The 20,235-nt window shown below is 46.2% G+C and overlaps 1 protein-coding gene across 1 annotated transcript in view; it reads left to right on the top strand.

The window, feature by feature from the left end:
- The window catches only part of CNNM1 (cyclin and CBS domain divalent metal cation transport mediator 1), a 50,546-nt gene extending 30,806 nt beyond the window's left edge, over window positions 1-19,740 (top strand). The window contains exons 7-12 of the mRNA XM_070432546.1: window positions 1,215-1,277; window positions 10,081-10,241; window positions 14,433-14,616; window positions 14,766-14,915; window positions 16,548-16,649; window positions 17,353-19,740. Coding sequence (XP_070288647.1) covers window positions 1,215-1,277; window positions 10,081-10,241; window positions 14,433-14,616; window positions 14,766-14,915; window positions 16,548-16,649; window positions 17,353-17,432 — 740 coding nt within the window. The 3' untranslated portion in view covers window positions 17,433-19,740. The remainder of the gene's footprint in view (window positions 1-1,214; window positions 1,278-10,080; window positions 10,242-14,432; window positions 14,617-14,765; window positions 14,916-16,547; window positions 16,650-17,352) is intronic.
- The last annotated feature ends 495 nt before the right edge of the window (window positions 19,741-20,235 follow it).

Below are 20,235 nucleotides of genomic sequence, written 5' to 3'. Positions count from 1 at the left end.
GCTCCAGACACACACACTCCCCTGCACCTGTGGGTCCTTTCAGTAAAATCATCTGATGCTGCAGAAGCTGCCTACTTTGATGTGCCATCACCTGCAGACTGGCTTCATTTAGCTCCTGGGAAGGGACTCGGAATGACCATATAAGAGAGGTGAAGACAGATTCCCATGCAGAAACACTGTTTGATCAGGGTCAAGCGTGGGGAAGGACCCAGGCCCCAAGTGATGGCCAGCGCCATTTCAGACCCGGTGGGGAAAGAGAGAAGGAAAAGGGGACAGTGAGAGAGGTGCTCTGGAGCACTTTAAGTGCTAAGAAGTGACGATGAGTTAATTTACCAAGTTGATTCCCATTAAGATTGTTGGAAATGCTGCCTGCCACTCTTGCTTCCCAAGCCTCTAGCACAGTGGTTCTCAACCTTCCTAATGCCGCAACCCTTTAATACAGATCCTCATGTTGTGGTGACCCCCAACCATAAAATTATTTTCGTTGCTACTTCATAACTGTAATTTTGCTACTGTTATGAATCGTCATGTAAATATCTGATATGCAGGGTGTATTTTCATTGTTACAAATTGAACATAATTAAAGCATAGGGATTAATCACAAAAACAATATGTAATTATATGTGTGTTTTCTGATGGTCTTAGGCGACCCCTGTGAAAGGGTCGTTCGACCCCCGAAGGGGTCATGACCCACAGGTTGAGAACCGCTGCTCTAGCAGCACACAGTTCCTCCACAGAGGGAGCTCCTAAGAGTCCCAGGGAGGATACAGCTTCCTTAAGGATGCCCCTAGCAGGAGCATGCATTTTGCTCTCAGCCCTCTGGTTGGTGAGCAGATACATGTGGCCGCTGGGAGAGCCTGGTGGGAATGCAGTGCTGGGCTCCCGGAGATTTGCTGGCTCAGAGAGAATGCTGCTGCGGATGCACACGCCCCACTGGGGCACTGCTGTTCTTGTCCTTGGCTGGTCTGCTTCCCTTCAAAAGAATTGTACACCTTTTTGGAAGACCTTCAGGGAAGTATTTCCTTTCCCTCTTTCTGGAGAGTGACTTTGTAAGAGGGTGCAATCTCCATGTTTTCAGAGGCACGATTCCTTTTGCAGAGAAATGTGATGCTTTGAAGATCCAGGAACAGACTGTCTCACCACTCTTTGTCTCTCTCCTTTTGTGTTTATCTTCCCCTTCACAACTCACAAACCCTTGGCCCTTGACTCTTTAGTGCCCATGTCTGTGTCTCGTACCTTCGCCTTCAGCAGAGGGGACTCTCTGGCAGGCTCGCCAGGTAAACATGCAAGGGTGTCTTGGGTCCCCATAGATCCAGTGAGGTTTGCAAGAGCCTTTGGTCTCTGTCACTTCACTGTCCCACATGAGAACAGTCCCTCCCAGCAGGCATTCTGGTGCCTAAGGCACAGCACAATGAACAGATAACACTCATTTGCACATATAGCCCAGGCATTGCTAGTTCAGTGGTGTCACTTGTGAATTTAGCTCTCAGGGTTGTATCTGTCTATGTAAATAGAGAAATAATGGGATGAGAGATGATGTGAGTTCTTCCTCAACATTTGTCTGACTGTAGAATGGAGAGGTGAAAAGTGCAGCAGGAGAAACATAGGAAGGAACAATAGAATATTATGCCTTAATCCTATTTTTCCTCCACCTTTCTTTCAGTGTGGTCTCTGCCTTTAGCTAACCACTAACCCATCCTCATTATCTTCCTAGTAATGTTACCATGTGGTGACCATATTCCTTCTGGCTCTGTTCACACAAAGGATGCTCTATGTAAAATTTCAAAACAACTTTTCATTAGATTTAACCTCTCATTAATTAAATACAAGTTACCAGTTTCTTTTTAATTGGGTAAAGCAGCTCCTCATAGAGCTACACAGTAACTCAAAGATTAAATAGAATGTAATAAATCTGAGCAATCAATTAAGTGTTTGTATTGTTTTCATCTCTAGAGGTTCATCTGTTAGGCTCAGGGAATAAGTAATGACCAAACCAAGAATTTATTTGTTCAATTGCTCTGAAGTTGGAACACAATTTCCCACACCCTCTACATCTGTCTCTCTTATCCCAGTGCTATGGTAATGATTCTGAGGCCCCACCATATTCTCAGTCATCAAAAATCCAGTTGTGTTTTGCTATCTGCAGAGTAAACCCTCAATATTCAAAAAAGGCTATGTGAGACCTCAAACCCCCAAGTTTGCAACTTCAAAAGTATTTATGTTGACTTCTCCTTTCTCCCAAATCACATTTTCCCATCAAAAACCATCTGGTTCCCATGTTTATCTGTACAAGATACATCAACCACATTCTCAAATTTTCTCTCTCACTTGATGGTGATTTTCCACCAAGAAATAAAATTTTTCTCACTTTGTGAGAGCCCATGCCTTCACGATGACCAAAGGACAGTATGTTCAGTATGAGATGCCAAACTGGTGCCTCTGCCAGCTAACTGGTCTACTCCCACATGCCAGCAAAATTAGAAATGACTACATCATGGACCTTCACAATCCTTTACATATGGGGAATCTTGGTGAATGAAGAATGTCCTATGAGTTTCAGCAAAAGGGAAGATGCCCATTTTTAAAAGATTTTCAACCAAAAGGATCAAAGCATTAAAAAAAAAGAGGCAAGTCAGGGTATATTTTCCTTTTTAATTAACCCTCAGTTAACCAGACAGCCTAGTTAATTGTAACTTCCAGTTAAAGTAAAGGTTAACTCTAGTTCATCAGTGTTTATTATGAAAACCTTCATGGTAACCTAGTGTCAGACAGAGATTAAGGTGTCTCATTCCTTCTGGGCAAGACCCCCTAGCACAGCGGTTCTCAACCTGTGGGTCCCGACCCCTTTGGGGGTCGCACGACCCTTTCACAGGGGTCGCCTAAGACCATCGGAAAACACATATATAATTACATATTGTTTTTGTGATTAATCACTATGCTTTAATTATGTTCAATTTGTAACAATGAAATTGGGGGTCACCACAACATGAGGAACTGTATTAAAGGGTCGCGGCATTAGGAAGGTTGAGAACCACTGCCAGGTACTGAGACTTCCCATCCAACTGGCTGTTGCCATGTGCTCCTGGAAGCTCTTTTAACCACCACCACCCCCTTTTCAACCCAATAGGAAACAGATGAATGACAAGGAGGTGAGAGCAAGGCCAGCTTACTCCAACCCTTGATTTAACTGCAGAGTGGAGCCCTGACCAGCACAGGAGGAGAGAATGAGAAGTGGGGATGCCTTGCTTCTCCTTTGGCGGGTTTCTCCCTACCTTCTTTTGTCTGGTCTCTATCTATAGCCAACCACCAAGCCTTCCCAGCAGTTGGGTGACATCTTCATACCTATATCATGGTATTGCCACTGTCACTCTTGCTTCTGCTCCATATCAGCAGCAGCAGAAGCGTCAGTCATAGGAGTATTGTGGAAAGCAGTCCTGGCACCTTCTGGCCACCATACGTGATTTATAATCCAGATAACATATTATGTATAGTATGTCTTACCCCCATCTTACACAGGCAAGAATATAAATACTGGAAATTAATAGGGCCTTTAGGTTTAAAAGGAACCTTCATTTTATTTGATCCTCACAGCCACCTTAGGAGATGGGCAGGAATTATTGTTGGGAGGCAGTGGTCTAAGAATTTAAGTCATTGGATCAGTGTCATGGGTGTAGTAAGCAGGTAGAGGGATGAGGACTAGAATCCAAGATTCTTAGGTCCTGCTCTCCCATAGCCCAGGACCTTGCTGCCCCTCTGAAAGTAGGCATTTTGTGCCCCCCAGAGGGTTGTGACTTGTTCGCATTTTGAAAGCAGATGTGCTAATGAATATGGTGCTCACACTGGATTGAGGCCAGTGGTCCCTGTACCAGATATCAACCATAATGAGTTTCCTTCTGTTTGAGCCTCAGTTTGGAATGAGGAGAGCAAAGTGGTCTGTGGATTAACTCCAGAGTAGGGTGTAATTAGCCAGCTTTGCAAGTGTCTTCACTTAAACGCAAAACTTCTGATCAACCCACTGAGAGTATGAGGCCCGCTACAGTTACCATTCCCTCTCCCCAGTTTCATTCCTTCTTCTCTCAGCAGAGATGATTTCACAATCCTTCCGAACCCACAAAGCACAGAGGCAGGAGAGAGGCAGGAGCAAGGGTTCTTTTCCAATGCTTGATTGTCCATCTATAGTATGCTTTGAGATCAATGAGAATAGAGTTTTCTCTCAGAATATATGAGGAGTCCCTAAAAATAATCATTGTACTTTGTGAAATGTGGTAAATGGAAATATTCCTTTGGGTTGGCTCTTGCATCGTAAACATTTGGGAACCATTAAAGCTTCATGTAACGTGAGCGAGTTCATCTGGGCTCCTAACTTGGGCTGATTTGCAGAGTTCACATTGTAGCTTTGACGGAGTGCTTCTGACATTTGGTTGTCTGATGTTGACTATTACCCCAGAATGATGCATTTTTATAATCCTCGTTTGTGCTCCTATAGGCCTCTATAATTAAACTCCCCGTGCAGTTTGGAGAACACAGATGGCACATGGCACAGTGACCATGACCAATGTAGACTGTTCCCCCTTGTGCCTCATTGAATGCCCAAAAGATGTGACCAGGCAGCCACTGAAGCTCACTTCCCCTCAGATCCTCAGACGGAACAGGGAGTGGGGATTCTTCTGTATTGTGGGTCCTTTTCCCGGGATAGAGTTGTGATCACTCTCCTGATACAGGTGTCACAAGTGAAGCAAGAGTCCCAGAGCTGTGTCTAGGTTTCCCTGGCCCCTGCCTATCAATGAAGAGTGAAAGGATATTCCATCCAGCCCCAACTGCAGTGGCAAATCCTCTTCCACCCACCCCCAATTTTACCGCAGTGTCTTCTCCACCCAACCTCAGTAACTCCTATTTGCCACCTAGGACAGATCTGCCTTGCAGACTGACTAGGCAAAGACTGCAGAATGAGTTCTGCCACACTTCTCCATGGCACCTGGAGGTCTAGAGCAGAAATCCCTGGCCCCCTACCACCCTGTCTTTCCAGGGCCATGATGAGCAAGAGTCGACAAGTGATATACCGGCTGCTTGGCCTCACTCCTGTTGAGGGGTCCTGTGGTCAGTTTTATATATCACAGTTTGGTCTGTTCCCTCTTAGACCTCTTTGCACTACAGTTAGGATTTCCCTCCTCGCTTTGCTTCCCCAAGCTGTGCCTCTGTGCTCTTAGGAAATGCCAAGGAGAATTATACAACTTGAACTAGTTTGCCATGCTGCTGGGACACTCGTCTGTTACTGATTTCTTCTCCTTTTTATTAAAAGCATGTCCATGTCCCTTCCTCAGAAACCTCTGCGTGTATGGGCACAATTACCAAAATGCCGAGTCATCGCATCCCACCTATTGAGGAATGTCAGGCTCTGGGACATGAAAACACTGATCTTGCACAACACTCGATGAGCTGAGACTTTCTTTGTCATGAAACGAGGGCTTCTTTTCCTTTTAAAAATTACTTTTATAGACCAGACCTCTGTAAGATGGTTGGAACTTTTTGTGTTTGGAATCCTTCAGGGTTTTATGAATAAACCTTCAATAGCATTGTTTTTACTTTAAAAAACAAACAAACATGTTTCTCATCCTAGCACAACAGTGATGTTGCTTGTGTTTGACATGCAGGTCCTTGGGAGTGGCAACAGGGTGACAGTCCTATGCTGGATGTCAGTGAGGAGGAGAGCTTTAGGGGGAACCAGGATGTAGTAGCTGTTGCCTCTGTTTCCAACAGGGAGTAGAAGTGATTCAGGCAGAACCTTCTATGGATGGAAGTTGTTTAGTAGATAAGACAGGGCTGTGTTTCCCTGTCATCTTCCTTGAATGTACCTTGAGTTGAGACAGAAGGGATGAGAAGGTGGAACAGCAGATGTAGAGTATGTGAGGCACATGTCCGACCAGGCAAAGGGAGGGTTACCAAGGAGTGAAACTGAAGCCACAGGCCCTGCTCACACTCTCTCCCCTTGTTCTAAACTGAATTGAGGACAGGACCCACCAGGTCAAGGTACGGTTTCTGAATTCCACACACATGCCAAAGAAGCCGCTCTCCTACAGGACTCCCTACTGTTGCCAGAACAATGTGCCCAAGGAAGCACCATCAACTGACTTAGCCAGCCACCACCTTAGAATATCACAAATGGATCTAGCCAAGCCAGAACTCAATGTTTGTTTTCAAGGGACTGGGACCAGAAATGAAATACATACTTTTCTGCCCAATTCTACTGCCCTTTACAATCACCTTGGCGCTTCGCTCAGTTCTCCCTGGCACCATCACTGTCCCTCTCAGTCCTTGGTTACTCTGGAGGAGGCTCTGACTCAACTGAGCCTGTTTCACAAGCTTATTAGACAGACAAGCAAACAAACAAACAGAAAGTTCTAATGCTTCCTGTTGCCTCTTCCTCAAGCTATGAGGCCAGCGCCTGAGGCTTCTCGGTGCCCTTTGATTCTCATTGCACATGATCTCACTCTTCAGCTGCCCACTCCTAGCTTCTTGGAGATGTTAGCCTTCTCAGAATGACTTTAAGTTGCAGAGGAAAGGTTTTCTGATTCCAGGATGATTTTATTTTTTTTTAAATAAAATTTAGATTTTAAACTTAAAAGTTCCTTAAGGGACTCATATGTGCTGATTCATTCATTCTACACATTTTTATTGAGCACCTACTCTAGGCCATGCACTGTGCTAGGTACTGGGTGTACAATGATGACCAGAAAAGAAAAGGTCACTGCCCTCATGGAATTTAGTTAAATTGAGTGGATAGTTAAAACTTGTGAAAATGCCTTGAAGGAATGAACAGAGGGCAGTGACAGAGGAAAATAGAGGAATCTTCTTGGGGCAGCCAGACCAGGACTTCAGAGAAGGTGGTGTTTCAACTGAGACCTAATGACTGAGAAGTGAGAGTGGTTGGGGGAAGGGGTGAGTATGGGAATGTGGGGCTGGGGAGCTGAAGGCTGGGTGGGTAGGAGGTGGGATAAGAGGAAAAGGGGGAGCAGAGGAAATAGTATCGACTGAGGTGGGAGATGCTTGCATGATTGAGGATCCCCAAGGCGGCCAGTAGAGCAGAGCAAGCAGGGGAGGGGAAGGGAATCCCAAGATGAGATCCAACAGAAGAGCAGAGGTCAGGTCATGGTGGGGCTTAAGGGTCCCAGCAAAGAGTGTGAATTTTATTCAGATTCAATAGGAAACTGATTTGTGTCTTTAAAATGTGCTTCTGGCTGCTGAGGTGAGAACTGATTATAAATAAGATTATAAGTGGGGAGACCAGACTGTGGGCCAGATGAGAGTGATGATAACTCCGACTTGAGTAGAGTCAGAGAGGCAGATGGGCTTATAATGTCGGAGGTGGAGATAAGAGGACTTGATGTGGGGCTGGTGGAGTGGCAGGAGTCAGGTGGACTCCCAGGTTTCTTATTTAAATAGCAGTATATGTGAATGACATTTACTGAGATGGGGAAGACAAGTGAAATCCTTAATTCTACAATCCTTTCAAGGCAGTGAATATTATGGTTTCAATGAGAAAATTACTCAACCTATTGTTGGTTTAATCTTTCTGAAACACAGTTTGCCAGACAACAATAATAGCTTGGCAGCTGACCAGATCATCAATGCTTCAGGACTCACTCCAAATAGATGCTAATAGGATATTTTAATTGATGGCAACATTATCTCAAGAGACAGAATTAAGTTCCTAAAGTTCTACCCTGAAAGAACAAGGAGCAGAACTTCTGAATGATCGGACTCTTCATTTGAACCCCTGCACTAAGTCTGTGTTATGAGAAGCTGAGGGCTCCTGTTCCTCTTTTTTTAGAAGAAATGCATTGTAGCATCAGTTGGGAAGCAGAGGGGTGGAAGGGTCTTATGCCCAGGTTAAGATAAAGCTAGCGTCACCTTCAGAACCTCTCTCCTATTAATCCTGGGGAGGGTAATTCACATAGTTCATTTTGAAACCAAGTAACAGAGTCTTAATTGAACTTTCCGAAGAGTCTGTTCTTGAAAATAGAAAAGAAAAAAAACTGAACATTCAGGAAGACTTATTCCTTCCCCACCCCCATTAGGCCGAGTCAGTGGTTCTCAACCTTCCTAATGCCGTGACCCTTAATACAGTTCCTCATGTTGTGGTGACCCCCAACCATAAAATTATTTTTGTTGCTACTTCATAACTGTAATTTTGCTACTGTTATGAATCGTAATGTAAATATCTGATATGCAGGATGTATTTTCATTGTTTGCAACCCACAGGTTGAGAACCGCTGGGCCCTAGAGGGTACCCTGACCTAGCCCCACACTAGAGGGCCCCATTTTGGCCCTCCTAAGTCCTGGCCCTCTCTGTGGGGTGAGGAATTTGCAGGGCCAAAGGGATGTGCCCACCCAGAACCTGTGTTCTTCCTTCTAGACCAGTGGTCGGCAAACTCATTAGTCAACAGAGCCAAATATCAACAGTACAACGATTGAAATTTCTTTTGAGAGCCAAATTTTTTAAACATAAACTATATAGGTAGGTACATTGTTATTAACTTAATTAGGGTACTCCTAAGCTGGCCTTTGCTAAAAACGTCCTCAATTTGATTGAGGTACGTTTGAGGTACGTTCGCTGAAGTCAACCCCTTCCAACTCTCCCATCCTCAACTGGTGTATGAATCGCCCCCCCCCCACTCCCCGCCCCACGTATCCCGCATCTCCCGTCGACCAACCAACCAACCGACATCCCCCACTTCTTCTAACACCACTTCTTCAAAATAAACTTGCCCAGGCCAAAAACCGACTTCTGTGCATGGGCCATGAAGTTTCAATCGCACTGTATTTGCGCGCCCGCACGTGGTATTTTGTGGAAGAGCCACACTCAAGGGGCCAAAGAGCCGCATGTGGCTCGCGAACTGCGGTTTGCCGACCACTGTTCTAGACCACATTTCCGATACCAAAATCCCAGAATTCCCCATTCCAAAAGGGTGCCGGGGATTGGTCCTCCTCATACAACCCTATTTTCTGGCACAAAACTCTAAGGAGTTGGACCTGGCCTTCCAGGTTGTTGAGGACAACGACAGAACCTATTTTAACAGTTTATTAGTGTGATTTAAATATATGCCCTGTGGTCTGTGGGCCTCCACTTGTCCCGGGCCCAGCCATTGTTGGGGCAGACCTGAGTCATCCCCACTGCAGTGCATCAGTGCAGTGAGGATTGGTTATCGGTGCTGTGGCAGATGGTTTTGAGGGCAAATCTTGGCCTTTCTAAAATAAGGTTTGTGAATGGAGTTTATCTGAAGCAACTCAGTCTAGTAGAAGGTCTCGTGGGCTGGGGTAGCTAACCACGCTCACAATTGGGCCTCATCTGCACTGTCAATGTGAGAACATCCAAACCTGTAGGCATTTTTATGAGCCAAACTGACAACTTGCCAGGGAGCAGGATCTCACAATGCCCCAGAGAATGACAGCTTTGCTGTTCCTCGGATACATTTGGAGTTAAGGAGGGAATGTAAGGTCAGTTACCTGGAGGTGGGAGAAAGCAAGGCACAGAGGAAAGTTACAAGAGTATGTGCTCCCTTGAGGTGGTTACCTCCCCAAAGGGTCTGAGAAAGAGGGTTACCCTGGCATTTCAAAGGTGTGTGAACCTCAGTGCACAAGGGCAATGGACAGGGCTTGCTTAAACCTTTTTGTAGGCCTGGAGCATGACTGCCCAGTTAGAAATTTATGATCAGATCAACCCGTGAGGTTACTTTCCATCAGCTTTCTTTCAGAGCCCCCTTTTCCTCCATGGCACTCAACCCTGGCTGAGGTCTTGGGGAGCAGGAGGAGCCTGAGCAGAGTGGAGCCATGAGTTCCTGTCCTAGGTGTTTGCTCCTCGAAGGAATAAACATCAGTGGGCAGCTGGGCATTTTTCTGGGCTCTGGTGGGAGGGGTGGGAGCCTGGTTTCACCACCCAGTGTAGCCATTGTCTTAAAGTCCTGCAGGACCTCAATAAACAACACCTCTCTCTCTTCTTCTCCCTCTTTCTGGTCCCCTCTCCTTTCTCCACACCCACCCCTCCTGGCCTTTTCTCCCTCCCCTCTCCCTCATCGTCTGCAGTAAACCGCTCCCCTTCACGCTGTAGCGGGTTGAACCGCTCCGAGTCTCCCAACCGTGAGCGCAGTGACTTTGGGGGCAGCAACACCCAGCTGTGCAGTAGCAACAACCTCTACACTCCTGACTACTCAGTCCACATCCTCAGCGACGTGCAGTTTGTAAAGGTAACTCCCCCGGGTGGACCGTCCCCTCGATCCTGCCGGCAGAGGTGGCTGGGGGGTCAGGATATGCATCCCATTCCCCTTTGATCCAAGATAATGTGACGATGAGGTTAAACCTTAGAAAGCCAGAGCCCATGACTCTTGTCCCTATAGCTTCCAGCCCTGAAGCCCTCTCATTGCAGACCTTCCTCAGAAGTGGAGGTAGGAAAAAATGGGAGAAGAGAAATTCTAATATGCTAACTCTTATGGTTGGTAGTACTGGCCACATGACTTGTGGGAAAAGAAATGGGAAGTCACAATAGAGTAAGTGGTTCAAATATTTACTGAACGTCTGCACTGCGCTTGGCTCTGTCCAGGCATTCATTGGTGAGTTACGGGAGCGAACAAGACAGCAAGCTCCTGCCTTTCTGTACCTGCCATGCTCCTAGGGCAGTGATGGCGAACCTATGACACGCGTGTCAGAGGTGACACGCGAACTCATTTTTTTGGTTGATTTTTCTTTGTTAAATGGCATTTAAGTATATAAAATAAATATCAAAAATATAAGTCTTTGTTTTACTATGGTTGCAAATATCAAAAACTTTCTATATGTGACACGGCACCAGAGTTAAGTTAGGGTTTTTCAAAATGCTGGCACGCCGAGCTCAAAAGGTTCGCCATCACTGTCCTAGGGGAAGAAAGATAATTAACAGGTAACCACATAGATAAAACCTAGGTAATTTCCAGGTAGTGATAACGACGATGAAGGAAATATACAGGGTGGGGGATAAACGGAGGCTGCTTTAGAAATGGTTGTCAGAGCAGGCCAAGCAAGGGACATTTTTGCTGAGACCTGAAAGGGAAGGTGGGGAGAATTTCTGTTCAAGACAGAAACAGCAGGCAGGAAGGAGCTGGGGGTTCCAGGGTCTGAGCCCAAAAGCAGAGGCTGGTGTGAGATGAGACTGGCACATTAGCAGCAATGTCACCTGGCATTTTAGGCCAGAGTAAGGCCTTTGGATTCTCTTGGAACTGGGAATTTTTGTCAGGTTTGTTTCTCAGGTCTTTCCATTCATCTTAGTTCACTCGGGCTGCTCTACTCTAACAAATTACCATAGACTGGGTGGCTTACACAACAAACACTTACTTCTCACAGTTCTGGCAGCTAGGCGTCCACATTCTGGGTGTGGTCGGATCCGGTGTCTGGTGAGAGCCCCCTTCCTGGTTAGCAAATGAAAACCTCTGATTGGAATGGTTGGTTCTATACAAGGAATTTGAGAATTCAAACTCAACACAGCTTTTGTTTTATGTTGGTGTTGGTTTCTCTTTTGTTTTGTTTTTTAATGTAAGTTAAGATGATGCTTTAGACCAGCAAGCGGTTCTCAACCTGTGGGTCGAGACCCCTTTGGCGGTCGAATGACCCTTTCACAGGGGTAGCCTAAGACCATCCTGCATGTCAGATATTTACATTACAATTCATAACAGTAGCAACATTACAGTTATGAAGTAGCAACCAAAATAATTTTATGGTTGGGGGTCACAACATGAGGAACTGTATTTAAAGGGCCAGAAGGTTGAGAACCACTGCTTTAGACTAAAGTTAAAAATCCCCTCCTCCTGATTTAATGGACTAGTTAGGACCATGATGTAGGCTCTCTTTTACTGACCTCTCCCAGCCCCCCCCCCTTTTTTTTTTAACATAAAGAGAGTTTTTGAGGAACCTAGACAGAAGTTTGTACAAAATGGGTGTTTTTATTGGTGGAAGCCCCTGTGACTGGCTGCGGGCAGTTTGTGAGGGCTTTCCATGTCCAGATAGAATGAAGTTCTAGAACTGGTTATAAAGTCCAGGAGTAAACCGACTTCACAATATGTTACAATATTAGATAGAAAAGTATGCCTCGATTATCTGGGAAAGATATTAAAGCTGTGATTAATAGTGGTTAATAAGCTATGAAGATATCAAAGAATCATTATGCTTGTTTTTAAAAAAATGTGTTTTGTAAATGTCATTATTAAACTAAGGATATTTGGCTAATGACATAATCTGACTCGTGTGACTGCAACCAAGATGCCTCATCACCATCTGGTGGCAGAATCCCTAAATTGCAGGATCGTGTTTTGAGGGATGAAAGTTATAAAATGACAGGAGACATCACACTGGTTAAAGGTGAACTTCTGGCTAGGACGCTGAAGGCCTGCTAACTCTCAAACCTTGGGCAAGTGCTTCAACCTTCCTAGACCTCACTTCCTTACTCGTAATATAGGCCGTAGGAGACCTCTCGCGCCCACCCCATACAGTCATTATGACAAGCAAAGGTGATAGCACATACCTACATGCTCGGTAAGCCGTTATGCACTATATAGCATATATAATATATGTGTGTATATATATATATATATATATATATATATATATATATACATATATATATCCATCCCACGTGCAAAGGCTGTTAAATCGCGTTGTTTACCCATATCTTCAGAAAAACATCACTCTACTGTCGTGGTAAACAACCTGCTTCCCTATTTATAATGGTCTGGCCCTCTAGCAACTTCAGCTTGAAATTATAGCTAATTTGCCTACAAACGTCAGGTGGTCATAATAATCTGGCCCTCTAGCAACTTCAGCTTGAAATTATAGCTAATTTGCCTACAAACGTCAGGTGGTCATAATAATCTGGCCACTCAGTGTAGATAGAAGGTTCCGTCCTCATATCCCAACCTCTACCTGCAAAAGCACGCCCTTCTGGGTAACATTAGCACTAGAGCTTTCACCAAGGTCTGAAAACCTAATCTCTGGTTCCATCTCTTTAGGATATTTACAGCACTTCCAGTAGTATATGTTATATGATTTCAATAAGTAAATACTTCAATTATGTTTTAAGTTAGAAGTTGAAAAGAGACTGTAAACCAATTTGGCAAAAAAAGCTATCAAGAATGAGTTTGATACTGAAAGTAAATAGAAATTTATCTGTGAACTTCCTGGTCATAAAAGCAAAAAAGCAGAAACAGTGGGTCTTTAAGTTCCCATCATAATTCACCTAGAGAAAGGAGCTGCTTTCTGGCAATAATTTCTTGAAGGATAGAACTATAGAAGGCTTCAAAACACACACACATATTGGCTTCATCTGCAGTTTTGTCAGAGTTCTGATGGAGAGCTAGCGACAGTGCCACGTCCTGCAAGCCGAGTCTTTATTTTATAAACAGTTCCCACAAGGCAAAGTAAGGGCGTGGTTACAACGTTCTCCTTCTCGTGGGTTTCAAATCTACTCAATTACATGCACCTGCTCAAGCTTTGTTTACTTGCTGCACCTCCCATAGCCTATATCACTTAGCCACGTGGGACCACAGGTTTGGACCATAGGTTCAAGCTTACAACTATAGCCTTTGGCTATAATTGTGCTGGGACTTGCACGTGGCTTTTGCCACGAGAGGATCATGCCTTCTCACTAGTCCCAGGCTTGAACTTGTCCAATTGCTGTAGCCGCTCTCTACACCTGTGTTTTAAACCTCTCTGTGGGCAACCACCCTGCTAACTGAAGATGCCCTCTCTCCTCTCCAGGGTCTCAAGTAAAGACTTAGCTCCTCCAGGTGCACTTTAAGAGTCCAGAGCCAGTACTCAATTGGTTGTGCATTGTTCCATGCAGTGAAAGGTTGCCGGTTCAATTCCCGGTCAGGGCACATGCCTAGGTTGCTTGGCTTAATCTCCAGTTGGGGGCATGTAGAGGGAAGCCGATTGATGTTTCTCTCTCTTTCTCTCTTTCCTTCTCCCTTCCTCTCTCTCTAAAAGTCAATAAAAAAATCTTTTTAGAAAAAAACAAAGATATAAGCATAACCAATGGAAACAGACAGTAGGGGGGTGAGGGCATGTGGTGGGGGGTGGGAGTGGCTGGGGAGAGCTCAATGGGGCGGGGGAGGAGATATTTAATACTTTAAACAATAAAGAATTTAAATTTAAAAATAAAACAAAACAAGAGTCCAGAGCAAATAAAAATGACAGTGAGAACTCTGGTGGCAAACAAACAAAGGGTCCTCTCATTGTCTTCAACCCCTTGCCTGGTACAGCTTGGGTAAGGCCCCTAGTTCATGGATCCCAGGTCACGGAGGCCTGGGTTCCAAAGTACTCAGGTGAGGCTGCGTCTGTGCTTGGGCCACATCTATGGAAGGCTCTGCGCAGCGTCTCCTGAGCTTCTGCCCCTCTCTGCCTCTTCCTCCCAGATCACACGGCAGCAGTACCAGAATGCGCTCACCGCCTGCCACATGGACAACTCACCCCAGTCCCCCGACATGGAGGCCTTCACTGACGGAGACTCCACCAAGGCCCCCACGACCCGGGGTACACCCCAGACCCCCAAGGATGACCCTGCTGTCATCCTCCTAAACAACAGGAACAGCCTGCCATGTAAGTTAGTCAGGCGGATGGGCCGGGTTGCCTTGAACTGAGGACAGTCCTGCCTTCCTCCTCATGGCTGCCCCGAGCTGCCATCTTGTCCTCATGGAGCCCGAGTCTTCTCCAAAGCAGAGAGGTGACACACGTGCTGTTCTCCCCAGGCAGCCGCTCCGATGGGCTGAGAAGCCCCGGCGAGGTCGTGTACCTGAGGATGGAGGAGATGGGCTTCACCCAGGAGGATATGACGGACTTCCAGGAGCACAGCACACAGCAGCTCTCGGTGTCTCCTGCAGCCATTCCCACAAGAGCAGGTCCGGGAGGGAAACTGGGCCCCAGGAGCCAGGGGGGTCTTCACCATAGGGCACTGGGTGAGGGGAGCCTGGGATCCCAGCCCCCATGTAAAATGTCCTGCCTCCTTACGCCTCCTAACATCTACTGGGCAGCTACCGTGCATCAGACCCTGGAAGACAGTGTGTTAGGAACTAGGCTTCCACCTGGGTTCAGAGCCTGGCTCCTTCACTTAGGACAGTGGTTCTCAACCTTGGCTGCACATTAGAATCACCTGGGAATCTTTTTAAAATCCTGATTTCTGGGCCTCATCATTAGTAACAAAGAAACAGAATTTCCGGAGGATGAGGCCCAGAAATCAGGATTTTAAAAAGATTCCCATGTGATTCTAATGTGCAGCCAAGGTTGAGAACCACTGACTTAGGAGCTATGCAATTTGGGGCAAGTTACTTTATCTGAAGATTCCGTTTTCTTGTCTTAATAGGTACATTTCCTTATGTTAATAGATACAAATCGCAGTAACTAGCCCATAAAGTAGCTTTGAGCGTCAATGAGATAACACATACAGAGGGTACCTTCCAGTGCTTGGTGCCATGATCTCTAAAGAGTGCATAGTTATTGTTAGGCCCACTTTACAGATTAGGACATTGAAGTCAGCCATCACTCTCATTGGCAGGGCTCTTCCCTTCCTTTGAGGCCCAGGGACCAGATGAAGTCTGAGACCGTATCACCTCCCTCTGAGACACTGGAGGCCTCTGTCTTGATGGTGGTGTTGCTCCGAGCTCCCAGCGTCCCAGCAGTCCTAAGGTCCTTCTGTTCTTGCCTAAGATATGCTTGCCTGAGATATGTTTGAACTTGTAGCTAATGGAGAAAATCTGGGACATACATAATTACTGTTCCAGGACCTAAATTTAGGACTGATGCTCTTTTTCTCCCACCCACACTGGATTTAGTAGCTAAAACATGTACCAAGAAATTGTATCAAAAGAATAAGAATGGAGGAGATGGGAATCTTTGGCGATTATCTGACCCATCCTCCTCTGTGGCACATGAGGACCCTGAGACCTGGAGAAGGGAGGTGACTTGCCCCATCGGTATGCTGCGTTAGAAGCGGACTCAGCCTCCTGGCTTAGGGTGCAGGGCCATTTCCAGCACATCATTTTGCCTCCCAGGTTAGGTTCCTCCTGCATCGGCACTAAGAGCTGGGCTCCTTCCTGGCTCTGAGATTCTGGGGCTTTCTGAATTCTCACCGGGTTCAGTGGGAGAAGACCTGGCATGTGCTTAATTGTTATTGAACCCTGTGGTTTTCCAAGATCTGTATAAATAGAGGAAGGACACATCACCACCTGTCCTCAAATGTGCTTTTTGTCTGGCAAAAAAATGCTGAGTAGAGAACATCTTGTTCCCTTCTCTCTCCTGCCAAACAGGGTTTGAGTAGTTAATTCCCACTCTTGTTCTCTGTCTCTGTTCCTTTTGTGGCACTAAAGTGCCCCTTGCTAAAGGCTCCCTGGGCATCCCTCCCTTGTTGGAGCCACTGCTGCCTTAGCACTGGTGCTGCACTCTCACCTGCTAAGAAATGTCAGCCAGAATCATCCCACCTCGGTCCCTGGGTGTGCATGTTGGAAACACTTGTGTTCGTTCTTCTTTCCGTTCAGCATCAGATAGTGAATGTTGTAATATCAACCTGGATACAGAGACCAGTCCCTGCAGTAGTGACTTTGAGGAAACCATGGGCAAGAGGCTGCTGAGAACCTTGAGTGAGTATCTCCTCACCCAGATGAAAGCCACCTACCAGCTGGGTAGTAGAAAAAGCATGTTAGGCTCTTCCTCATGGAGGAGGAACCAGTGACTCCTTTTGGGAACCCTAGTGAGGTACAGTCGGGGGAATCCATCATAGACCCTGGGCTGTTATTGCATCCTTGATAATTGGGGATCAGAGGATGGGAACGGCATGATCCCGAGGTATTACATGGGCCTTACTCAGTTCCCTCCAGGAAATCTCCATTCTATTGGCACTAGCCTGGGTTTGTGGCTTTGTAGAGCTGTCATCTCAGGGGAAAGGTGCATCCTCGTCCTTCAAGATGTAAATATGCTGCCTGGCTGGTGTGGCTTAATGGTTGACTATGAACCAGGACAGGAGGTCACGGTTCGATTCTTGGTCAGGACATATGCCTGGGTTGTGGGCCCGATCCCTAGTGTAGGGCTTGCAGAAGGCAGCCAATCAGTGATTCTCTCATCATTGATATTTCTATCTCTCTCTCCCTTCATCTCTGAAGTCAATAAAAATATATTTCTTGAAAAATGTAAATATGCTGGTAGCAGCAGCAGGTTACAATGCAGATTGCTTCCTGCCAAACTGTCTCCATTTCTGCTTCTATTTTGAAGAGAGCTTGGACCACCAAGAGAGTATGAATGTCCTCTGAGTCCTGCAGATTGATCCTTACAAACTGTGTTTTTCAGGTGGTCGAAAAAGGAAGAGGTCACCCGATGGAGAGAGAGCCTCTGAGGAGAACTCCAATTTAACACCTCTCATCACATGATGGGCAGACAACTTTTGCTGGGTGTGTGACATTCCAGAGCTTTGGGGGAGAACCCACCCTCCTGTCATCTGCTTCTCCCCAAGGCCTCCCACAGGTGACAGAGCATTCCTCTTCCCTCGCCACCTCTTCACCCCTAACTGTCAGTTTGACAGACTTTCCCTCATCGCCTCCAGTTGGACTCAGAGCCTGCGGTGGCCAAGATGGAAGGAGGTGCCTCGAGTGGAACATGCTAGAAAAGGCCTCGTCCACAGCACAGCCTGGGACTGAAGACATGACTCCAGGCTGACAATACCACTCTGGGACCCCTACTGCCCTTTTTGTTCTTTGAGATCCCCTGATGCCATATTTCATGCCTAGCTTAGCTCAGAAGGTGCCGCTGACAGGCACAGCGGAGGCTGGAGCAGCAAGCGTGACGGTGTGTTCAGAAGATGCACCAAGAATTCCTCCAGAACTTCAGGGCAGCGGGACTCAGCCATGTGGGCATGACATTACAATACAGAAAACTGTTGGTGACCAGTTTCCTGTTAGATAAGGGCTCCAGCAGCCTGGGAACTGGGTCTCAGCTGGAGTGGAAAGAATGCAAGATGGAACCTCAAGTCACTGATTTTCCCAGGGACACATCTGCTTTGGCTCCCAATCGGCAGTTACCAATCGATCAATAAATCTGCTCTGGAAGAGGAGGAACCGGGAACAGAGACCCAATTGGGAGCCAGAGATGGAGCTTCAGGTTTAAAGTTCAAATCAAAGCAAATATATATTTTCCCATATATATGTGTGTGTATATATGGAAAAATTCTAAGCTGTTGAAGCAAGTTTAGCCATGACAAACCAAAGAGTGCCCACGTCAGCCAAGAAGGATGCAAGCTCTCATGGGACTTCAGTGTGCATTACACAGGAACATTGAAGAGTCACTCCTCTTTCTCATCCAGTCCCCCCACCTCTACCCCTTACTGCACCCCAGCAAGTTAGCCATGTGTACTTTATTCCAAGAACATATTAGATTTCTGCCATTTCACTTGGATGTGGGGGCAGATGCAATTCCAAGCATAACCATCAGATGGCAGGATGATTGCACGTACCTACTTAAATAAAAAAAGTTCTGATCGGGACACAGAGCCAGCCTTAGGGAAAATGTGGAAGTGAAGGTCTTTGGGACCCCAAGTCCCTTTCTGATCTATCGCCCTGATCCAGTGCTGCCTGCTGAATCTCCAAACCATTCCCTAACTTTTCCCTGGGGTGGGGCACCAGGCTTACCTCCCCTTCCTCCACAGCCATTACTCCTATTACCCCACACCCATTCAATCAGTAATCACATGATGGTTCCTCTGGGTTATTTGCAGCTTATCCATAGGAACCTTTAACTCAGGGGTTCTTAACTTGGGGGTCCATCCTCCCAGGGGGTCCATTGTTGGACTTCATTGGGTCTATGAAACCCCTAACACTAGGAATTTAGTATCTGTGTTCTTATGCCTGTTTTCCAGAGGGCTAAAGCTTTCATAGATCCTCAGAGGCCCTGGATCCACAAAGGGTTAAAACCTATTTTAACGGAAAGTGGAGCTTTCAGCCCAAAGTTTCTGCAATGCAGAGTGAAGTGAGCACTGGCAGTTTGAGACAGATTTTTAATTGTAAGTGGTCTTCGCAAGTGTCCTTGAAATTGATGGGGGGGAGCTGGCACCCACCGAGAAGTGGAAATCCTCAGAAATTCTTGGCACAACCTAGGCTGTTGTACAGCCTACACCCCACATAACTTCATCCCCTCTTCCCATCCGAACCGGAGCAGGTGTTGCAGACAGGAGGGCCACGGCGTGTGGAAGTAAAGACTTTCCAGCTGGTGATGCCTTTTCCAGCAGCGTATTAGCAATGTATTACTGACTTCACATCCCTTGCCTGGCTCTGCCTGAGGCTCAGTAGTGCATGACTTCTAGATAGTTCCAAGGCTACCACCTGCCCCCAACACCTACTCTTGCCTGGTAGGAATAGCAAAGTGTCACCCCCTCACCCCGCCCTATGCTGGGTGCCTCAGACCCAAACCAGGGGACTGAGTTTCAAGTAAGAACTGTTATGCAGTCTTCTTGCATTACCACTTAGGCCACAGGGCTCAGGCCACTGCTGTTGTGTTACATCCATCCCTTTGCAGAATCCCTAAGGAGCCTGTAACCACTGTCATTCCTATTCCCCAACCCCACCCTCCCCAATTTTCTTCAGGTTACAAAAAGTTTAAAAAAAAAAAAAGACTTTAATTTTAAAATAAAGCATTTATGAAGACTTAATGAATTGTAAATAATTTTTCAATAAAATGAAAATGTTTTCCTGGAATGTGACTGGCTTCCTTGCCCTGAATCTGGGAGTTCTGAAGTGTTTTCATTTGGGATGCAGATTGGGTGGAGCTCACCTGTGATTATCTCATGGGGCCCACCTGCCTGAAGAGGCTTGGCTCTGAAGGCCAGGTATGAGGCTGCAGTCTAGGTTACAGGAAGGCTCCAGTGCTGTACTTTGGGAAGACAGATAGGTAAGAATTTGCAGAAACAAATGCCAGAAATGGAAATAAAACTCAAATGAGAAGCTAGAGCAGCCTTGGGCAAACTACGGCCCACGGGCCGGATCCGGCCTGTTTGAAATGAATAAAACTAAAAAAAAAAAGACCGTACCCTTGTATGTAATGATGTTTACTTTGAATTTATATTAGTTCACACAAACACTCTATCCATGCTTTTGTTCCGGCCCTCCGGTCCAGTTTAAGAACCCATTGTGGCCCTCGAGTCAAAAAGTTTGCCCACCCCTGAGCTAGAGTGTGAATGAGAAC

Source organism: Myotis yumanensis, unplaced genomic scaffold (assembly GCF_028538775.1).
Source record: "Myotis yumanensis isolate MYYU_CA2020_CCGP unplaced genomic scaffold, mMyoYum1.0.hap1 SCAF_13, whole genome shotgun sequence".
In the NCBI taxonomy this organism is placed as follows: domain Eukaryota; kingdom Metazoa; phylum Chordata; class Mammalia; order Chiroptera; family Vespertilionidae; genus Myotis; species Myotis yumanensis.
The sequence above is the reverse complement of the archived record's forward strand: the minus strand, read 5'-3'. Positions and strand labels throughout refer to the sequence as shown.